Source organism: Bufo gargarizans, chromosome 3, assembly GCF_014858855.1.
Source record: "Bufo gargarizans isolate SCDJY-AF-19 chromosome 3, ASM1485885v1, whole genome shotgun sequence".
NCBI lineage: Eukaryota > Metazoa > Chordata > Amphibia > Anura > Bufonidae > Bufo > Bufo gargarizans.
Genome location: NC_058082.1, coordinates 161189065 through 161207906, shown reverse-complemented (window position 1 = coordinate 161207906; position 18842 = coordinate 161189065). Strand labels below are relative to the sequence as shown.

The window sequence follows — 18842 nt, the reverse complement described above, 5'->3', positions numbered from 1 at the left end:
CTCTGGCCAAACCACAGTAAGAAGGTTTATGATGTAAACGACACCAATCTTGATTATGTAATTTAATCTTCATACTCATTGGCATCTCAACGCTGTGCTCTCATAAACCGGCGGTAACATGCATTCACAGGACTCTTGGGCGCATGCATATAATGGAGAGGACTTCAAGTTTCACACAGATTCCTCTCTATGCATTTTACTGCCAGTTTATGGGAGGCCAGTGAGCATGAAGATGATACGGCTTGCAATGCTGAGGATGGCGTTTGTGAAGTTCTCCTTGAGTTCATCCCGGGGATGTGGAATGTTAGCAGACACTTATTTAAATTTCCCCACAAAAAAATAAATAAATGGAATGTGGACAAGTCTGGGGAACGTGGTGGCTATAGCCCCTTGGTCTCCCTGTGGTCTGGGATCTCCCATTCTAGCAATCTGTAGTGGATCCAATAGCGGGAGGATCTATTCTTCTGACCATAATGTACCATTCCTTTATTATTCCTGCTAGACTGTATGAATGAATTTCTAGTAGCTTGCATTAAAGATCCAACTAGGTGTTACCCACTTGTGGGTGTGTCCCTCCACAGTCCGACACTATCCAAATCAGTGCGGCCAGTGTCAGACTGTCCAAAGACACGGCCCCCAGCTGGAAACATCCATCTGGACCTTCATTGCAAAGTGCTAGCAATTCATTCATAACTTCTAGAAGAAAACACAATGTCAGTAGAGGCAACATGTCCTCCTTTCAGGACATAAAGCCTTCCACAGCAAGAGCACCATGAGGTTTTTACTATGTAATGATATGGAAAGACCAGGATGAACTGATTCAGTGGGTAAAGTCATTAGCAGCTCATATACAATAATGGTGTATGGGTAAGGAGACAACATATCCTGCAATACTTGTGCCTTTACCATCTTATGCTAAAAGTAAATTGTGTAATTTCATAAACTGGTAGAAATCCTTTTATCTGTGGTATCTTACTAAGGTTATGAAAGAGTAAGAGTTGCTGTGGTTTACCAGCCCTAAACAAGTCAGAGAGAACTCGTGTCTGGACTTTGAGGCTGAGAGCACAGGACAGTAACAGCTCATCACGTAGAAAAAATATATTCCCGCCATGAAAGCTCTACAAATAAGGCACTCTGTTCAGTCCTGTGTGCCAGTAGCGCATGGTGCATGGTCAGACTGGCTTACAGGGCATTCCTGGCATACACTCCAGCAGGGTTCCTCAACTCCAGTCCCCAAAGCCCACCTGCTGGTCATGTTTTCGGGATTTCTTTATTATTGACTAGGTGATATAAAAGGAGATTTTTTTGTGAAACTCACCTGTAAAATCTTTTTCTCGTCTTTTCCATTGGAGGACACAGACCATGGGTATAGTATAGCCTAGGTCATTACTAGGAGACACTATGCTAATAAAAAAGAGAGCTCCTCCTCCCCGGGCTATACCCCCCATGCTCCACCGGGAGGACCCCAGCATGTCCAAAAGCAGTAGGAGGAGACAAAAAACTACAGAGACCAGAACAAAGGAATACCGCCATCGGACAGATAACCCTAAGGTCCCGAAGAACTAAGCCACCCCCTCCTGCAACAGGCAAAAATGGGAGGGAGCCGTGTCCCCCAATGGAAAAAACGAGAAAAAGATTTTACAGGTGATTTCTACAAAAAAATAAAAAAAATATCCTTTTCTCGCACATTCCTTAAGGGGACACAGACCATGGGACATCCCAGAGCAGTCCATGGGGTGGGAAAAAGATCAGCACCTCCAGGGGGAAACGCCCAGCGGTCAAACAGGAACCACCGCCTGCAATACCTTGCGCCTAAGGACAGCATCAGCCGATGCCAAAGAGTGCAGTTGATAAAACTTTGTAAAGGTTTGCAAGGACGACCAGGTGGCCGCCTTACAAATTTGAGATGCCGCGGCGCAATTACGCCTAGCCCAGGAGGCCCCCACCACCCTGGTGGAGGGCGCGGTAACCCCAGCTAGGGGAACCCTGCCACGGGCTCGATAGGGCGTGGCAACAGCCGACCGAATCCACCGAGACCTTGGAAGCCGCCAGACCTTTACGAGGAATCACGAAAAGGGCACCCGTACGGCGGAAAGGGGCAGTAACCGACCGGCACACCCGCAGAGCACGGACAACGTCCAGGGAATGGAGAGCGCGCTTCTTGCGGTTCGCCGGGGATGGACGAAAAGAGGGCAGGACTATATCTTCATTAAAGGTGGAAGGCGGAGACCACCTTGGGCAAAAATGAAGGGATCGGGCATAGCACTGCCTTATCCTGGTGGAAGAGCAAAAAGTGCTCCCTAGAGGAAAAAGCGGCCAGCTCTGATACCCTCCTGATCGAGGTGATGGCCACCAAAAAGACCACCTTCCAGGTGAGAAGACTCAAAGAACCTTCAACCAGACTTCTCTGCGCTGAGTGACCGAAAGGGCCGAAACCCGCGCAAAGAGAATGCCAACATCAAAAGGAAGCTTCACAGAGAAACTTCGTCACCTGAGACATCAGGAGGACAAAGTTCAAGGTGTCCGCAGAGGCACCTTTCTCCGCTAGGTCCTGATGGTGGCGCTGCAACCATACAGAAAGCGCTCTGGATACCCAGGCCGAGGCAAAAGCAGGCCGCAGGCCTGTGACTGCCAGAGTGAAGATGGCTTTAGACAGAGAATCCAAACGCCTGTCAACCGAGTCCCGTAGAGATGAACCATTCAAGACAGGTATGGCCGTATTCTTAGCCAATCTGGCAAACGGCGAGTCAACCCTAGGAGGAGAAGACCACTGCTGCACATGTTCTGCCGGAAATGGATAAAGAGTATCCATGCGTTTCGTGGCAGAAAACCAGTGATTAGGGCGGTCCCAGGCCTTAGAGAGGACCTTGTCGAATTCGCCATGGATGGGGAAAACAACCGTTTGTGGTTTCCTAGAGTAGAAAAGAGGGAATTCCTGGCTACCAGCGGAAGGAGATTCCCCCTGGATATCAAAAGTATCCTGGACCGCCGCCACCAAGTCTGCCACTATAGTGGATAGTTTGGGCGAGGGTTTCAGCTTTGTGTCCTCGTCAGAACTGGATCTTTCCCCTTCCGATCTATGGTCCCTGCGAGAAGGAGAAGTGTCTGAATGGGCCTCCAGGCGAGGAGGGGAAGCAGAATCATCCGAGGAAGGATGCTGCTGTGTACGCTGCCTCTTAGCGGCCGAGCGTCCTCTGTGGGAACCATTGGGAAGTGGATTGGTGTTAGCCACAGGATCCGTGGACGCCATGCGTTCCATGAAGGCCATGGCGGCCCAAGAGACTTGGGCTAAAACAGCGGCCGCCCTAGAAATGGCAGAGGCCCAAGCGGGTTCTGCGGGCTCAGACGGGGCGGAAGGAGGACTGGGCTGAGTGAGAGGAGAAGGGGGAGGATGATCCTGTCCAGAGGCAAGGCAAGAGTCACAGGATCCAGTGACCGATGGCAAACAGCAGACCTTACATGGTCCCAGTGGGGCCTGAGGAGCAGACTTGGTTTTTTGGGGGGTCCCAGGTTTCGGCATGATGGCAGCAATCCCTGCAAAGAAAGGGGTCAGGGTCTCCTACCGTTCCTGCAGCACGCTGAGTAAACACTATCCTACCACGACAAGTGTGGAGCCGGGAACAGCCGCGTGTGGAGAGCCCCGAGACGGAAGCGCCGGAGCTGAAGAAATAGGGCTCCACCCACAAAATTGCATCAAGGATGGCACGAAAAACCGCGGGAAGTATGAAAAATAATAGAGTCGCGGCCGCCAGAAGGGTAGGAGAACCAGCTCCTATAGAGCACCGCTGTGGGAGAGCCGAGGAAGCTGCCACTTCTGCAAGAGCGATTGCCCCAGACAGAAATCCTTCCCCCCCTTCAACCCACCCACCAAGCGGCCCTAAGTGTCACACCGGGAGACAGAGGGAGGGCAGGGGGCTCTGCAGGAGTGCTGTGTACTTATCTGCGTCCTGCAGTCATCGCCCTCTGCTCCACACCAGCGGGGGTCACCTCTTCAGTCAGCTGGCACAAGGAGTGGCAGTGATCTGGTAGGAGGGCATGATAGGTGACCCCAGATCTGGTAGGCCACCGGAGCTGCAGGTCGAGCCCAGTTCCACTTAACTTCTTCGGGGAGGGGGAGGTAGCCGGGGACACCAGTTCGACCTCGGCGCTCGCTCCACCGAGAGACCAGGGAAGCAAAATTGCGACCCTGCATCCTCTGCTGAAAAAAAATTAAACTTAGAGAGTCTAAAATGTCGCCTCCTTATCCGACACCAAGCAAGACTGGGGTCCTCCCGGTGGAGCATGGGGGTATAGCCCGGGGAGGAGGAGCTCTTTTTTTTTTATTTGCATAGTGTCTCCTCCTAGTAATGACCTAGGTCCTAGGCTATACCCATGGTCTGTGTCCCCCAATGGAATGTGCGAGAAATTAGTTCATCAGGACTTACGTCAGGTATTCATTCTGTGGGATATTCTCAAGTCATGACTAGTGGGTGGGCACTACAGGACGGACGTCTCCAGCCTGAAGGGGCTGCTGGCTGCCATATCTAGGTGGGAAATGGAAGCCCACAGGGCTCTCTTTGTTCCCTTAAAAGGCAATCGGTCATCACGATCTGAGACTATTATCTACAGTACTACAGATAAGGCCTCTAGTTTGCCATTTTATATTTTCCTACTGCCCCCCATTCCCCCGCTGTCAGTATTTAAAGCTGCACTGAAATACACAGTCCGGACTGCTGTGCTCACGTAACGGAGAGGACTCCTGTGTGCTCAGCAGTCCTGATAAGCTAACAGTGGGGGGACAGGGGGCAGTAGGTAAATGAAGTGCGACTTCTTTTCTGCAGTATTACTCATGAAGTAGTGGAGGTAATAGCCCACACACACACACACACACACACACACACACACACACACTTTTGATATTCCATAGGGACATATCAAAGGTTTTGATCAGTGCTGAGATCCCAACCAATGGCTAGGAGGAGAGAGAAGTGCTCACAAAGAGCGCCCTCTCTCCTGGAGATGGGCTCAATAGAAAGTCTGATTCTGTCTAGTGCTCGTCTCTTACAGAGAGGAGAGAGAGTGCTCTGTATAAGGCATTCATCATTAATGATTCATGTGATGGCCATGCACATAACGCCAAACTGCAGTGGGGTAGGGTTCATCTGTCAGAGAACTGCACTGGCCGCACACGCTTCTTAAGAGGGACCCTGAGTAAGAATAACACTTAAGGGCCCATTTAGATGTGATGATTATCGAGATGACTGCCCCCGATCACCTGACGAACAAGCAAAACGCTTCATGTAGAGGCATCTAAGTTTATGTAGCACAAAAATTAAAAATATTGTCAGCAGCACATCACCCTGTGTAAACACCGTACTAGCGATCCTTCATCCCCAAACAGGCCCAATGACCACCGTAAAAGTTCATATGGTAGCAATATCACACAGCACTCACTTTCTCCCTGCCACTCCGTTCCACGATCTTTGGGCCACCTGCCTATAAATATTTTGATAGGATCACGTGTGGTGCTGCAACCATTGGCATCAGTTGTGACGTGCCCCCAAGCAGCACACGTCTCAGCAGTGAGGTCCCGCTTGGGGACACGTTACAGCTGATGCCAGTCAATGGCTGCAGTCACACACAGGATCCCATCCAGGAGTTTAAAGATCAGAGGACCAGATCATCGTAGAGCCAGGTAGCTGGAATAAAGCAGTGTGGAGCAGGAGAGCTGGGGCTTTTTAAAAATGCGCATAAGGCTGGAAAACCCCTTTATGACACCTTTATATGGGCTGAGGCTTCAAAAGCAAAAACACACACAATGCAACAGTAATAGTGCCATACTCACTATAGAAAGTGTACTAATGGTAACGTGGCCTCCTTAGGACAGGAACCTACAATTAAATACTACCTCATTTGGTGCCACATGCATGCCGAGCATACACTGTCCTATACCTCTCCTGGTGCCAGGGTTAGTCAGCACATCCCAATGCGCAGGCGCACACTGCCATGGCTGAAGGCAAAAAAGCAAAAACAAACACAATGTAACAGCACAAATAAAGTAAATACAATAGTTCCATACTCACTATAGATGGTATGGGCTGACGCTTGTAACAAATTAACAAGGACGAACTTTTGTCTGAATTCTCATTTTTGATAACTGCCCTATCTAAATGTGGCACTGATCCCTCATACATTAGGTGATAGCACCACATAAAATAACTGTATGCCAGTAGCACATCCTATGCAAACAGAGATATACTGCCGCCAAACAATAAAACTGGTTGGGGATGAATCACAGTAGCGATCACTTGTTCCCATACAGAGGAGATGACCGCTGCACGTAAATACAATCCGGCAATTACCAGGAACGTTTGGGTCATTCCCAATAATTGCCTCAATTTGCCTGTACATTGGGCCATGTAAAAAGGGCCTTTACTGGGACGAGAAGCTAACATGATTTTTTATTTTTTTAAAGGTAAACTCTAGCGTACGTCGAATACGTGTTGTTTCATACTATAATTACCAGCCCAGCAATCAGACTTCCCAAACACAATTCTTCTATGTTCAATTGTGTAGAACTTTATTCAGGGGGTCACACCCAGATCATCCAGTCCCTGCACCTCATTTTTGGACAGTAAAAATCATCACTAATTAGGGCAGTAACCCTTGAGGTAGGCGGTTTGACTCATCAACAAACAAGTCGATGCAGCAGGACTGACATATGGGCGTCAATAGGTCCACAAGTTGGGCTTCTGGCTTAAAAACAAGAGATGACGGACATACCCGTCACAGAATTACTGGCTAAAAACCTCAGCTCTGCTATTCTGTATGCCGCCTCCACAAAAAGTCATATTAGCCTCCTCTGCATAGCTCTTCTAGAGAAGTGGGTGGCCTTCATAATTCAACCGTTTATTACCTATTAGGGAAATTTATCAACACAATAACATGACTTTTCTGGTGCAACTACAGCAAAATGTATCTAAAAATATAATGTACAACATAGATCCGGGGTTAGCAATCTTCGGCACTCCAGCTGCTGTGAAACTACAACTCCCAGCATGCACACTTGCTTAGCTGGTCTTGTAACTCCCATAGAAGCAAAAGGAGGATTTGGGGAGTTGTAGTTTTGAACAGCTGGCGTGCTGGAGGTTGCTGATCCGTGTTATAGATTATAGCAAACCATCGCTTTTAAAGGGGTTGTGCATATCCCCATTTTCACCAAGCAGTGTACCCGGGGATGTCTCCGGCACTGATGGGCGGGCTTTAGCGTAACGTAAAGGTGCATCACTATTGGGGCACTTAAGGGACAGCGATACTGTGAGGGAGCACTTAGGGGGCATAACTGATGTGAGGAAGCACGAAGGGGGCATTCTACAGTGTGTGGACAGTAAGGAGGGGCCACTCATGAACGTTCTGATGTATTAAAATGACCCCGCTAAGATCATGCCAGAGAAGTGTATAACATATAGGCCCGTCCTTTGCGTGACACAACTATAGTCTAAAGCATAAAACGCACAAAAGTTTTCCATGACTGCACTCAACATTTCATTCCTTCCAGCATGAAGATTACAAGAGGCAGGAACAGATCACATTTCAAAGACATCTTAAAAAGCCAAGAGACATGAAGTGCAGTGAAAAGTATTCATACTCCAGAGAATGAAAACAACGACAGAACTTGAAAAATCGTCATGGATCACCAAGAAAGGAAACAGCAGAAATGACAAGAAGAAGTGGTGCCATTTATGCGGACTACCAATAAAGCCATAAATAAATAGTCACCAAGTGTGGTGCCATGAGAGGTGAGGGACGGAAAAGACTAAAAGTAATGACCATAAGTAAAAGAAAAAAACTAAACGACGGAGGTATCAAGGGTCCATACGCACGGCTTTGTTATCAACCATGTAGACCATAGTGTGCCCTTTCACATGCTGTATCAGAAGTATTTTGCCCTGGGGTCAGTGTGCCACGTGAACCTCAGAAGTCTGCAGTGTTACTATGAAGCTCCATGGATTTGTGATGCTCATTTTTTGCAGGTATACAGTGAAGTGTAGCCTCACTATAACACAGTTCAGTACGTCATGGCAGACAATAGAGGAAATGTAGTCAATGGGCTGGATTTACATCAATTTATCTGACATTTCCTATTGTTCAGACAATAGGCTCCTGTGATCTGGCAGGTCATATTTCATGCCATTGTTAGCTGTAACCTGTATGGCATAGCCAGGTGAATATAGTCAATCATTTGCCACTTGGGCAAACACACTAAAGCCTGTATTACAATGCCCGATTTTTCAGCAGATAATCACTAACAAACATTCACATGACTGCTCATTAGCGGTCATCTGGCAGTGTAATACTGCCATTGATTGCCTGATGAATGCTCGATCATTGGGTAATCCAAATAAAAAAAATTATCATTGTTTGCAGGCGACAGATTGTGGTGTCTAATAGCGATCTGTGGCCGGCAAACCACTGTACAGCATGGGGACGAGCGATGGCATAATGATCGCTCCTCCCCAATCTGCGTTGGAGATCACTGCATGCAATAGCAGCGGTCTCCTACGCTAGCGAGCAGCCGATTGTCAGGAGGGAAATATTTCTTCCCGGCAACCGGCTGCCACATCAGGCTGTGTAATCGCTTACCTTAATTGCCTTTAGGCCAATTTCACACATGTATTCAGGCTGCACTGAACTGTACTGATAACATTATGTAAATACAATTCAGTACAGCCAAGCCAGTATAATGCTGCAAGCTCTTGTCGCAGGAGCAATGCTCAGTCCGGGAAATACTTCCGTTACACGGGCTACATACAGTCATGTGAAATTGGCCTAAAGGCTCATGCACACAAACGTGCGGTGGCCGGTCCAATGCTGCAATGCACGGGCACTGACCATAGTTTCCCTGTGTGACAGCCCATTCACTTGAATGGGGTCCGCAATCTGTATCCAGCGGTCCGCACCACAAAAAAGTAGTGCATGCATTACTTTTTTGCAGTGCAGAGGCACAGACAGAAACCCCACGGAAGCACTCCATAGTGCACCGCACCTTCCAGATTGCAGAGCCGTTCAAGTGAATGGGTCTGCATTCGTGATCCAAAAGTGCAAAAACCTCCGGGGCTCATGCTTTGTGGATTCGCTGTGCACGAGCCCTAAAAAATCCCATAAAACCGGGAGGATAATTTTTTATTAATGAGCAGTGATTGCCGATTTAGCAAGTTGCTTGCATTTTAAAGATGCTCAATTAAACAAAATAAATCCTTTGTTCACTATTGAGAGTAAATGAGCAACAAACTATTAAAGGGGTCTTCCGAGATTTTTACACTGAGGACTTATTCTCTGGATCCGATTGGAGGGGGTCCAACATGTGGGACCCCAGCCTATCAGCCGTTTGAGAATGCGCCGATGCTCGCTGTAGCGATGTGGCCTTCTCTCTGCTCACCAAGCACAGCGCCGTCTATTTGATAGTGGCTGTGCTTGGTATTGCAGCTCAGCCCCATTCACTTCAATATGGCCGAACTGCATAGGCCATGTGACTGATGAACGTGACATCAGTCGACCTAGGAATAGCTGGAGAAGGCTGAGGTACTACTGCGAGTGCCGGTGACTTTTCAAACAGCTTTCTAGCGGAGGTCCCGGGTGTCAGACCCCACTGATCAGATACTGATGACCTATCCAGAGGACTATCAGATTTCTGATTAGACGAGGAAATGCGATAATGACTAATGATAATTTTTCAGTCAGGCAGATTCGTCCGATTCACAGAAAACAAACAACTTATTGCTCATCTTTCCATCCCTGCACAGTATTACATGTGCCAATACTTTCTGAAATTGAAACAATTATACAAGAATTCAAGTGACAATTGCGCAGTCCAATAGGCCCCTTACTGACCTCTAAAACCTTCACTAAGTGCAGTAAATTATATTTAACACACATCAGCAGAAGTGCAAAAAACATATAGTATGCATGATGATCAGTAAGCACATACAGGGTTAACATCAGCTGGCTAAGGAGTCTAAGGGAAGCCACACAGCAGCAAGATTAAAGTCTAAAGCCAGATCATTGAGCTCAGATCCTAGGACTGCGTGGAAGAGCAAAGGCCAGACACATAGGAAGAGATCAACATCTATGACAACACAGCAGTTATTACATCAATGCCCGATGAGCACACCGCAACCTGCCAACAACTGCAAAACAACTGCCTAAAAGCACAGCAAAACCAGGACACATTCACTGCATTCATGGGCAGACTTCTTACCGGTCGTTAAGAGGTTTCGTTTTTTGCTACTATTTACCAGCGGTGACAATTCATAGAATTCTCTGGCATCAAGAGGGGTCGGTGTGCCTTCTGCATCCCCTGTCAAGTCAGATTAAAGGGATCGTCCTCGTTTCACATTTGCGTTATACATCTCCAGCAGGAGATGTCTTGATCCAGCTCTGCAGGATGCAAACCGACATCCGGCAGTCCCATTAGACCGGCGGAGATCTGGTCATAACCTGGAAAACATGCAGACATCCGGACGGACCGCCGCTGGTCCCCATTATAGTGAATGGGGCCGGACGGCGACATGTTTGCTTCTGGCAATGCCGGAATACAGAGAGATTTAATTCAAATGTAAAACAGCCCTTAGAAAAACATGGTTTCTTTCTTCCAAAAGCAGCACCATGAGCCATCTCTGGTACTGCAGCTTGCAAGACCCCACACGACCTGTGGACAGGGGTAGTGTTGTTTCTGTAAGATGGCAGCCATGTTTTTCTAATCCTGGACAACACCTTTAAATCCGAGCTATGGCCAATCTAGGTGCCACACGTGTCCTTTGCCTTGAGGATCGAGAGCGAATAGTGACAGTGTGGAGATAAGATTAGTGATCTCAAGATCTCCACAACTCCACCTCTCAGCAGTTTCATCTTAATCAGCTTAGAAACCAACTTCAAGTCTACAACATCAATACCCCGATACATTACACTGACCACCGGCCGAGCATCGGAACAGCTTCAACAAGGCCACCTACTAAAAGGGTCTGAAACGTTGCTCTGATGTAAATTTTGCACTGATATATACTTTATATCACTGGTGTTGAAAAAAATGAAATTAATTAAATAAAAGAAGCAAATCAAATAACTGGTGTGCCGTCTCCCATCATAAGTATCAAAGTGCAACTGCATACTGATCCCCAGTTGGAAGGAGACCAACCCAGGGACGTGCACCCACAAAAGCCATCTGGAAGAGTGCTGTGGCCATAACCCGGCCTATCCCTGAAAGAATGATATTGTTGTGTTCAATTTTTTTTGCTCAATTGCATTTTTTGGACTAAAAAACGATTTTAATAAAAATGTGGCCGCCTCTATACCAGGTAGTGAAGTATCACAGCTAATCAGCATGAATACACACAAGACAGTACAAAGTGGAGCTGCTGTCCTCCTTCCCAAGGTTCTCATTCTCACATCGTATATAAGGCCGAAAAAAGACATCTGTCCAACCAGTTTGGCCTGTTATCCTGCAAGTTCATCCAGGGGAAGGCAAAAAAACAAAACAAAAAAAAACCTGTGAAGTAGAAGCCAATTTTCCTACTTGAAAAAAAAAGAAAAAAAGAAAAAAAAAAAAAAAAGTTCCTTCCCGACTCTATTCAGGCAGTCAGATGACTTCCTGGATCAACGACCCCTCTCTGCTAGCTATAGCCATATATCTAAAAGAGCACAGAGAAGTTTGCATACAGCTGGGGGGGGGGGGGGGGTGTCTCTGCTGTATGGAGCGCGGCTTGGCTCTGTCACGCAGCAGATTACCCGTACGGCATCCGCTTGTGTGAAAGAGCCCTAAGGGATGCAAATGAGCTCTTAAACTCTGACTCTAATGCCACCAGATGTAAGAAGGCCATCTTACATCTGGTGGCATTAGAGGCAGAGCTTGTCAAGAGCTCATTTGCATCCCTTTCTTCCCAGAATTCCAGAGGAGCGTGTATGGCTTATATGTCTTCTCACACCTATTAAGGCGCTCTTCACAAGGAGAGGTAGTACCCCCTCACCACCACCACCCCCCCCCCCCCCCCCCCAAAAAAAAAGGGAGAGAGGGAACAATGAAATGTATCAGACCCCTCTCTATATTGTGACATGGAGGATGATCAGCAGCCAAACACCCTCAGAACTCACTTCTCTAGAGAGGGCAGACATTCATTAAACCCCAGAAAACGCTTTGATAAATATTTGACCAGAGTGAGGAATCACATATTTACTGTTCATTAGTTGTAGTGGGAGATGAGAGAGAAAAAAATAAATAAAACACTTACGCAATTCTGTTAACGGCAGCATCTTCGACATCAACTGTAAGAGAGCAGATAGCATTGATTAGCTAGCTGTAATGAAGAGCAGACAGATCACAGATGCAGCCGAATTTGACTTTCCAAAGGCCACATGCTTCCCAATGATCTGAGGAAGCTGACTCCAGCCCCAACATGAAATACGGATGCAAAACGTCAATCCACTACAAGTCTCCAATGGGGCCCATGTCTTAAAAACACAGCTGTTCTAGTTGACCACAGACATCGTAACCAAAGGAAATTTCACTGGTATATAGACATTACTGATTAAAGCAGGGGTACACAACCTGTGCCCTGGGGGGGTCACATGGCCACCAAGCCATCCTGCGCAGCCCTCAACTGTCTGGACGGAGAGATGCTTGTCTTATGTTGCTGCTAACATCGCAACACAAAGCAGGTGCACGTGGTATACTGTGTAGCCATCTCTGGTCTGCCATGTATTGGGGGAATGGGGTCCCTTGACAGTTCTGACACTACAGAACAGAGTATAAGAGTTGCTGTCTAGTCATGCGGCTCTCTCCACTGTAGTTTATGGACGTTGTGAAATGCTGTGCTGCTACCAAAAACCACAACACCCATAATCTACAATCCAGAGAGCCTCCTGCATGCATGGTCTCCTCCACTTTGGAGCCCTAACTGGGGAGGAGGGAACCCAAACTGTCCTGACAAGTGGTAGCTCTGGAAGTTGAACCTGCACCTATCAGCCATTTATGGCATACCTTTGATGTTAATACCTCTTTAAGTCATACGGTGGCCCTTGGACCAAACAGGTAACCACTAAGGATATATAACCTATTGGATAGCCGTTTTGTAGACTCTTACTTTAAAGCCTTGGAGTAAAAAACCTAAATGCTATTGACCTGTGCCACTGAACAAAAAAAAAACAAAACACAAGACTCACCTGTCCACGGTCCAGCCTCTACACCATTCCCGGCTGCTTCTGGTCCCCACAGGAACAGGAAACGGCTGAGTCTCGTGACCAATCAGGCCAATCACCGGCCTGAATGGTACCTTACAGCTGTGACAGAATGTTCAAATGAATGTGAGGCCTGCGATAGGCAGCAGAGGTTATTGGACCCAGCCGCTTCTGGGTTAAGCAGGGGCCAGGAACAGAGCAGAAGCAGGACCGCGTACAGGTGAGTGTTCCTTTACATGTTCAGGGGAACAGGACCCATGGGGGTTGGAGGCTCCAAGACCGGACAACCTCTTTCACTCTGTATATGTAATAGAAATAAGCCCTGCTCTGCAGTTGTACGTTAGATCTAGAGCACTGATTGATGATGAGAAATGTTGAGCAAATCAGTACACTGTTCAAAGTGAGCTTAGAGCTAGATCAACCCGAAAGATGGACAGCCTTGACTCAGATGCAACAACATGACTCATTTAATAGACTGAAATTATTAAGCATTCAGTAACTAGGAATTTAACTTCAGCCTATTATTCTTAATGAGGACCTGTCACCACTCCTGACACGTCTCTTTTTGTAAATTACTTCCTCTACAAGATAGCCAGGCTATGTTTAGGCTACTTTCACACTCACATTTGGTGCGGATCAGTGATGGATCTGCACAAACGCATGCGGTCAGATAATACAACCGCATGCATCTGTTCAGAACGGATCCGTTTGTATTATCTGTAACAAAGCCAAAACGGATCCGTCTTGAACACCATTGAAAGTCAATGGGGAACGGATCAGTTTTCTATTGTGCCAGTGAAAACGGATCAGTCCCCATTGACTTATATGGTGTGTCAGGACGGATCTGTTTGGCTCAGTTTCATCAGACGGACACCAAAACTGTCGGCCTCCAAAGCGGAATGGAGACAAACTGATTTATTCTGAGCCGATCCTTTTCCATTCAGAATGCATTAGGGCAAAACTGATCCGTTTAGGACCGCTTGTGAGAGCCCTGAACGGATCTCACAAACAGAAACCAAAAAGCCAGTGTGAAAGTAGGCTTACAAGGAAACAAAATTAAGTTGTGGAAAATAAATTGTTTCTGTGACGTGATCCGCAAATAAAACGCCAACAGCTTCCCAATGACTTCAGTGAGAGAAATGCCACCCTGTTCACGCGGCGGCAGTTTTTTCTTCCAGCCCAGATTTCCAATCTGCTTCTGAAGTGGCATGTCACCTCTCTGAAGTGGATTTTAGCTGCATTTCCCCTAGAAAGTAATTGTGGTTAAAATAAAAAACACACACCATCTCATTAATGCAGTGGACTTTCTCCGTGTGAACAAACCCTCATGCTGCTGTAAGTGTGCAAATACCAATGACCCAATAGAAAACACATTGGAGACAGTTTTAAAGGGAACCTGTAACTGGGATTTTGTGTATATAGTTTTGTGTGACATAGGTTGCTAGATGGCCGCTAGCACATCCGCAATACCCAGTCCCCATAGCGCTGTGTGCTTTTATTGTGTAAAAAAAAAAACGATTTGATACATATGCAAATTAACCTGAGATGAGTCCTGTCCCTGATTCATCTCAGGATAATTTGCATATGTATTAAATAGTTTTTTTTTTTTTTTTTTTACACAATAAAAGCACATTGGGGACTGGGTATTGCAGATGTGCTAGCGGCCATCTTGCAACCCATGTCCTCAGCTCTATACACAAAAACCCGGTGACAGGTTCCCTTTAAATAAGAATCTTGCATGTTCATAAAGAACGATAAATTTCAGCCATTTGCAGAAATAAAGAAACCAGATTAAAGGCTGCACTGTTAGCAGTAGCTTGTGACTCACCGGTGGTGAAATCAGCGTGCTTCTTGAACTTGGTGATGACCATGTACGAGAGGAGGTAGAGAGCGGAGAAGAGTAAGGTGCAGATCTGCCAAGAGAACAGGAACAGGTTGTTACACTCTTTTCCTATTACAGCAACAAAAAGCCATTAGTGCAAAACAGGATGCAGACGAAAACGCAGAACTGCAGGTCAACAGAGTACCCAGCGGGGAGAGTTTCCTTCTAGCTATTGTTTTATAGTAAAGCTTCTTCCTATATGAATCTACCATGAAAATTTAAAAAGGGAACCTGTCACGTTGAATATGATGTCTGAGCTACAGGCAGCATGTTATAGAGCAGGAACAGCTGAGCAGATTAACATAGTTTTATGGGAGAAGATTCTGTAAAACTTGTATTTTATAGATTTAAATCCCTGCTCATTTTGGGCTTTGAAGTCCAGGAGGCGGTCCTATAAGTGATTGACAGCTGTGTATACACAGTCAGAGGACAGGCTGTCGGTCACTGATCAGACCGCCTCTGTGACTACAAAGGCCAGAATGTGCAGGGATTTAAATGTATAAATTGTGCCCAATAATTTTACATAAAACTATAGATTAGTCTGCTCAGCTCTTCCTACTCTATAACATGCAGCCTGTAGCCATTTCTGCATTTTCATGGTGACCGGATCCCTTTAAAAAGCATGCATGTTCTGGCAGCAAAGGCGTGAACCTAAGCAGGGCCGGTGCAAGGATTTTTGCCAACACAAGCGAAGCTACATTTTGGCGCCCCCCCCCCCCCCCCCCCCTCCCACGCTTCTCCTCTCTGTGGTCCAGGTATCTTCTCTCGGCTTCAGACAATCGCTGGTTTTTAAGTACCATATTTTTTTCCCTCTAAGACACTAGGTTTTAGAGGAGGATAATAAGAAAAAAATATTTTCCATTACACCTCAGGTCAGATCAGCAATCAGACCCCCAATGTTAATCAGACCTCAGCTCACAGCCCCAATCAGACCCCCAATGTTAATCAGACCTCAGATCAGAACTCCATGTCAGACATCATCCCCCAGCCATCAGCCCCCAATGTCAGCCATCAGACCCCCATGTCACATTTCTCCCCCTCCATGTCACATTTTTCCGCCCTCCCCCAGGGTGCGCCCTAAGGCGGCCGCTTGGTCTGCCTTATGGTAGCACCGGCCCTGAACCTAAGCTCATACGATGCCATAAGCACAAGCCAAGGAGGTAACTGTAACTGTCAAAATCATTCATCTGCATTGCAAACATACATAAACCCGAGTGCTACGAGGAGGCGACAGTCCTAAACTATTTTTAGGGTGCTAAAGAGAAAATACTGAATCTTATGTTCCCAGTGCAGCCAGCCGAAAGACATGGGGAAGCACTGACAAGAGCGAGTAAACACTTGACCGCTTCCTTCCAGGATTATTCCACCACCTGGTCTGTTACATAGGCTTTGTCCTAAATCAAGGAGTCAGAGGGTCTTTTCTTCCATGGACTGTAGGTTTTATTATTTCTTCATAAATAATACAAAATATAGTATTCTATACCCTTCACTACCGAGCCACCTTAAACCCCAGGCCGATATTTGCAAATCTGACATGTGTCACTTTACGTGGTAATATTTTTAAAAAACACTTACTTATTCTGAGATTGCTTTCTCGTCACATATTGTACTTGTACACTGGTAAAATTGAGTAAAACATTTTTTTTCTTCATTTTTAGTTATAAAATAAACCCAAATTTCTCTACTTTTATAATGGATAGTAATAACTCCAGAAAGTTACTACTTTACATTCCCCATATGTCTACTTCATGTTTAGATAATTTTGGGAATGCCATGTTATTTTTGGGGGACGTTAGAAGACTTAGAAGCAAATCTTGAAATTTTTCAGAAAATTTCCAAAACCCACTTTTTAAGGATCAGTTGAGCTCCGAAGTCACTGTAGGAGACTTGCATAATAGAAACCACCCCAAAAATTACCCAATTTTAGAAACTACACCCCTCAAGGTATTTAAAACAGATTTTACAAACTTTGTTAACCCTTTAGGTGTGCCACAAGAATTAATGGAAAAATGGAGATGAAATTTCATAATTTTCACAGATTTTCCATTTTAATAAATTTTTCCCCACTAACAAAGCAAGGGTTAACAGCCAAACAAAACTCAATATTTATTGCCCTGATTCTGTAGTTTACGGGCAGACGGCATTGCGCAGAAGGAAACTAATGCCATATGGTTTTTGGAAGGCAGATTTCACTGGGATAATTTTAAGCTGCCATGTCACATTTGAAGACCCCCTGATGCACCCCTAGAGTAGAAACTACAAAAAAAAAAAATTGACCCCAGTTTGGAAACTACGGTAAGGTGGCGGTTTTGTTGGTACTATTTTAGGGTACTTCTGATATTTGGTTGCTCTATATTACACTTTTTGTGAGGCAGTTTTTATTTTTTGTTATTTACAGTGTTCATCTGACAGGTTAGATCATGTGGTATTTTTATATAGCAGGTTGTTACGGATGCGACAATACCAAACAGTACTCCTTTTTTGTTGTTTGTTTCAGTTTTCCATAATAAAGCATTTTTGGAAAAAAAATTAAAGATTATGTTTTAGTGTCTCCATATTCTGAAAGCCATGTTTTTGGGGCGACTGTCTTATGTAGGGGCTCATTTTTTGTGGGATGAGATGACGGTTTGATTGGTACTATTTTAGGGTGCATATGACTTTGATTGCTTGCTATTGCACTCTTTGTGATGTAAGGTGACAAAAAAAAATAATTTTTACACCGTTTTTATTACATTTTTTTTAAGGTGTTCACCTGAGGGGTTAGTTCATGTGATATTTTTATACAGCAGGTTCTTGCGGACGCGGCGATACCCAATATGTAAATTTATTTTATTTATTTTTTACATTTAACACAATAAAAGCATTTTTGAAACAAAAAATAAATAAATCATGTTTTAGTGTATCCATAGTCTGAGAGCAATAGTTTATTATTTTTTTGGGCGACTGTCTTATGTAGGGGCTCATTTTTTGCAGGATGAGATGACTGTTTGATTGGCACTATTTTGGGGTGCATATGACTTTTTGATCGCTTGGAATTACACTTTTTGTGATGGACGGTGTTCATCTGAGGGGTTAGGTCTTGTGATATATTTATAGAGCCAGTCGAAACGGACGTGGCGATACCTAATATGTCTTTTTTTTTTATAAGCTTTATTTTGGGAAAAGGACGTTTTTTATTTATTTTATTTTTTACCTGTATCGTAATGCATTGGCTGTAAGTGTATTACCACCGTAATATACTTACAGCCTGCTTGCCTGTGAGATCTAGGGGGCTGGATCTCACAGGCCCTCCTGAAAGGCAGCCACGATGACTAAGGAAGGCATCGGGCTGCCTTCCCTGCCATGGGGTCACAGCAGCGTGGGGACCCCATGGATACCGGCACCCGTGAGCATACCGCACGTGCCGGTCAGACCTGACCACGGCTGTGCAAGGGTTAATGCACTGGTATCGATGTTTTCACCGATACCTGAGCATACAGCCAGGGTCCGGCTATCAGTGACAGCCAGGCCCCTGCCTCTGATCGGGCGTGGGTAGCTCCTGCACCAGCCCGATCAGCGCACCGTACCTGTACTGCACTAGAATCTCTGTCCGGCATTTCTGCGCCGTACATGTACGGCGCTGGTATCCGAAGGGTTAAAAGGGGTTCTCCCGGAATTAAGAAAATGAAAATACTTTACGGTAAATATATTCCCAAATACCTTTCATTAGTTATAATGGCTAGTTTTGTCTAGGGAGCAATTAGGAGAAATA

General features: G+C 45.7%; 1 protein-coding gene across 2 annotated transcripts in view; it reads right to left on the bottom strand.

Moving 5' to 3' along the window:
• Positions 1-18842, bottom strand: part of LMBR1L (limb development membrane protein 1 like) — a 56609-nt gene that overhangs the window by 19198 nt on the left and 18569 nt on the right. The window contains exons 2-3 of one of the 2 annotated variants that reach the window (XM_044286125.1): positions 15038-15122; positions 12264-12297 (exon numbers count right to left, since the gene is read on the bottom strand). In XM_044286125.1, coding sequence (XP_044142060.1) covers positions 12264-12297; positions 15038-15122 — 119 coding nt within the window. Of the gene's footprint in view, positions 1-12263; positions 12298-15037; positions 15124-18842 lie in introns of those variants that run through there. The other variant, XM_044286126.1, reaches the window with a different exon arrangement.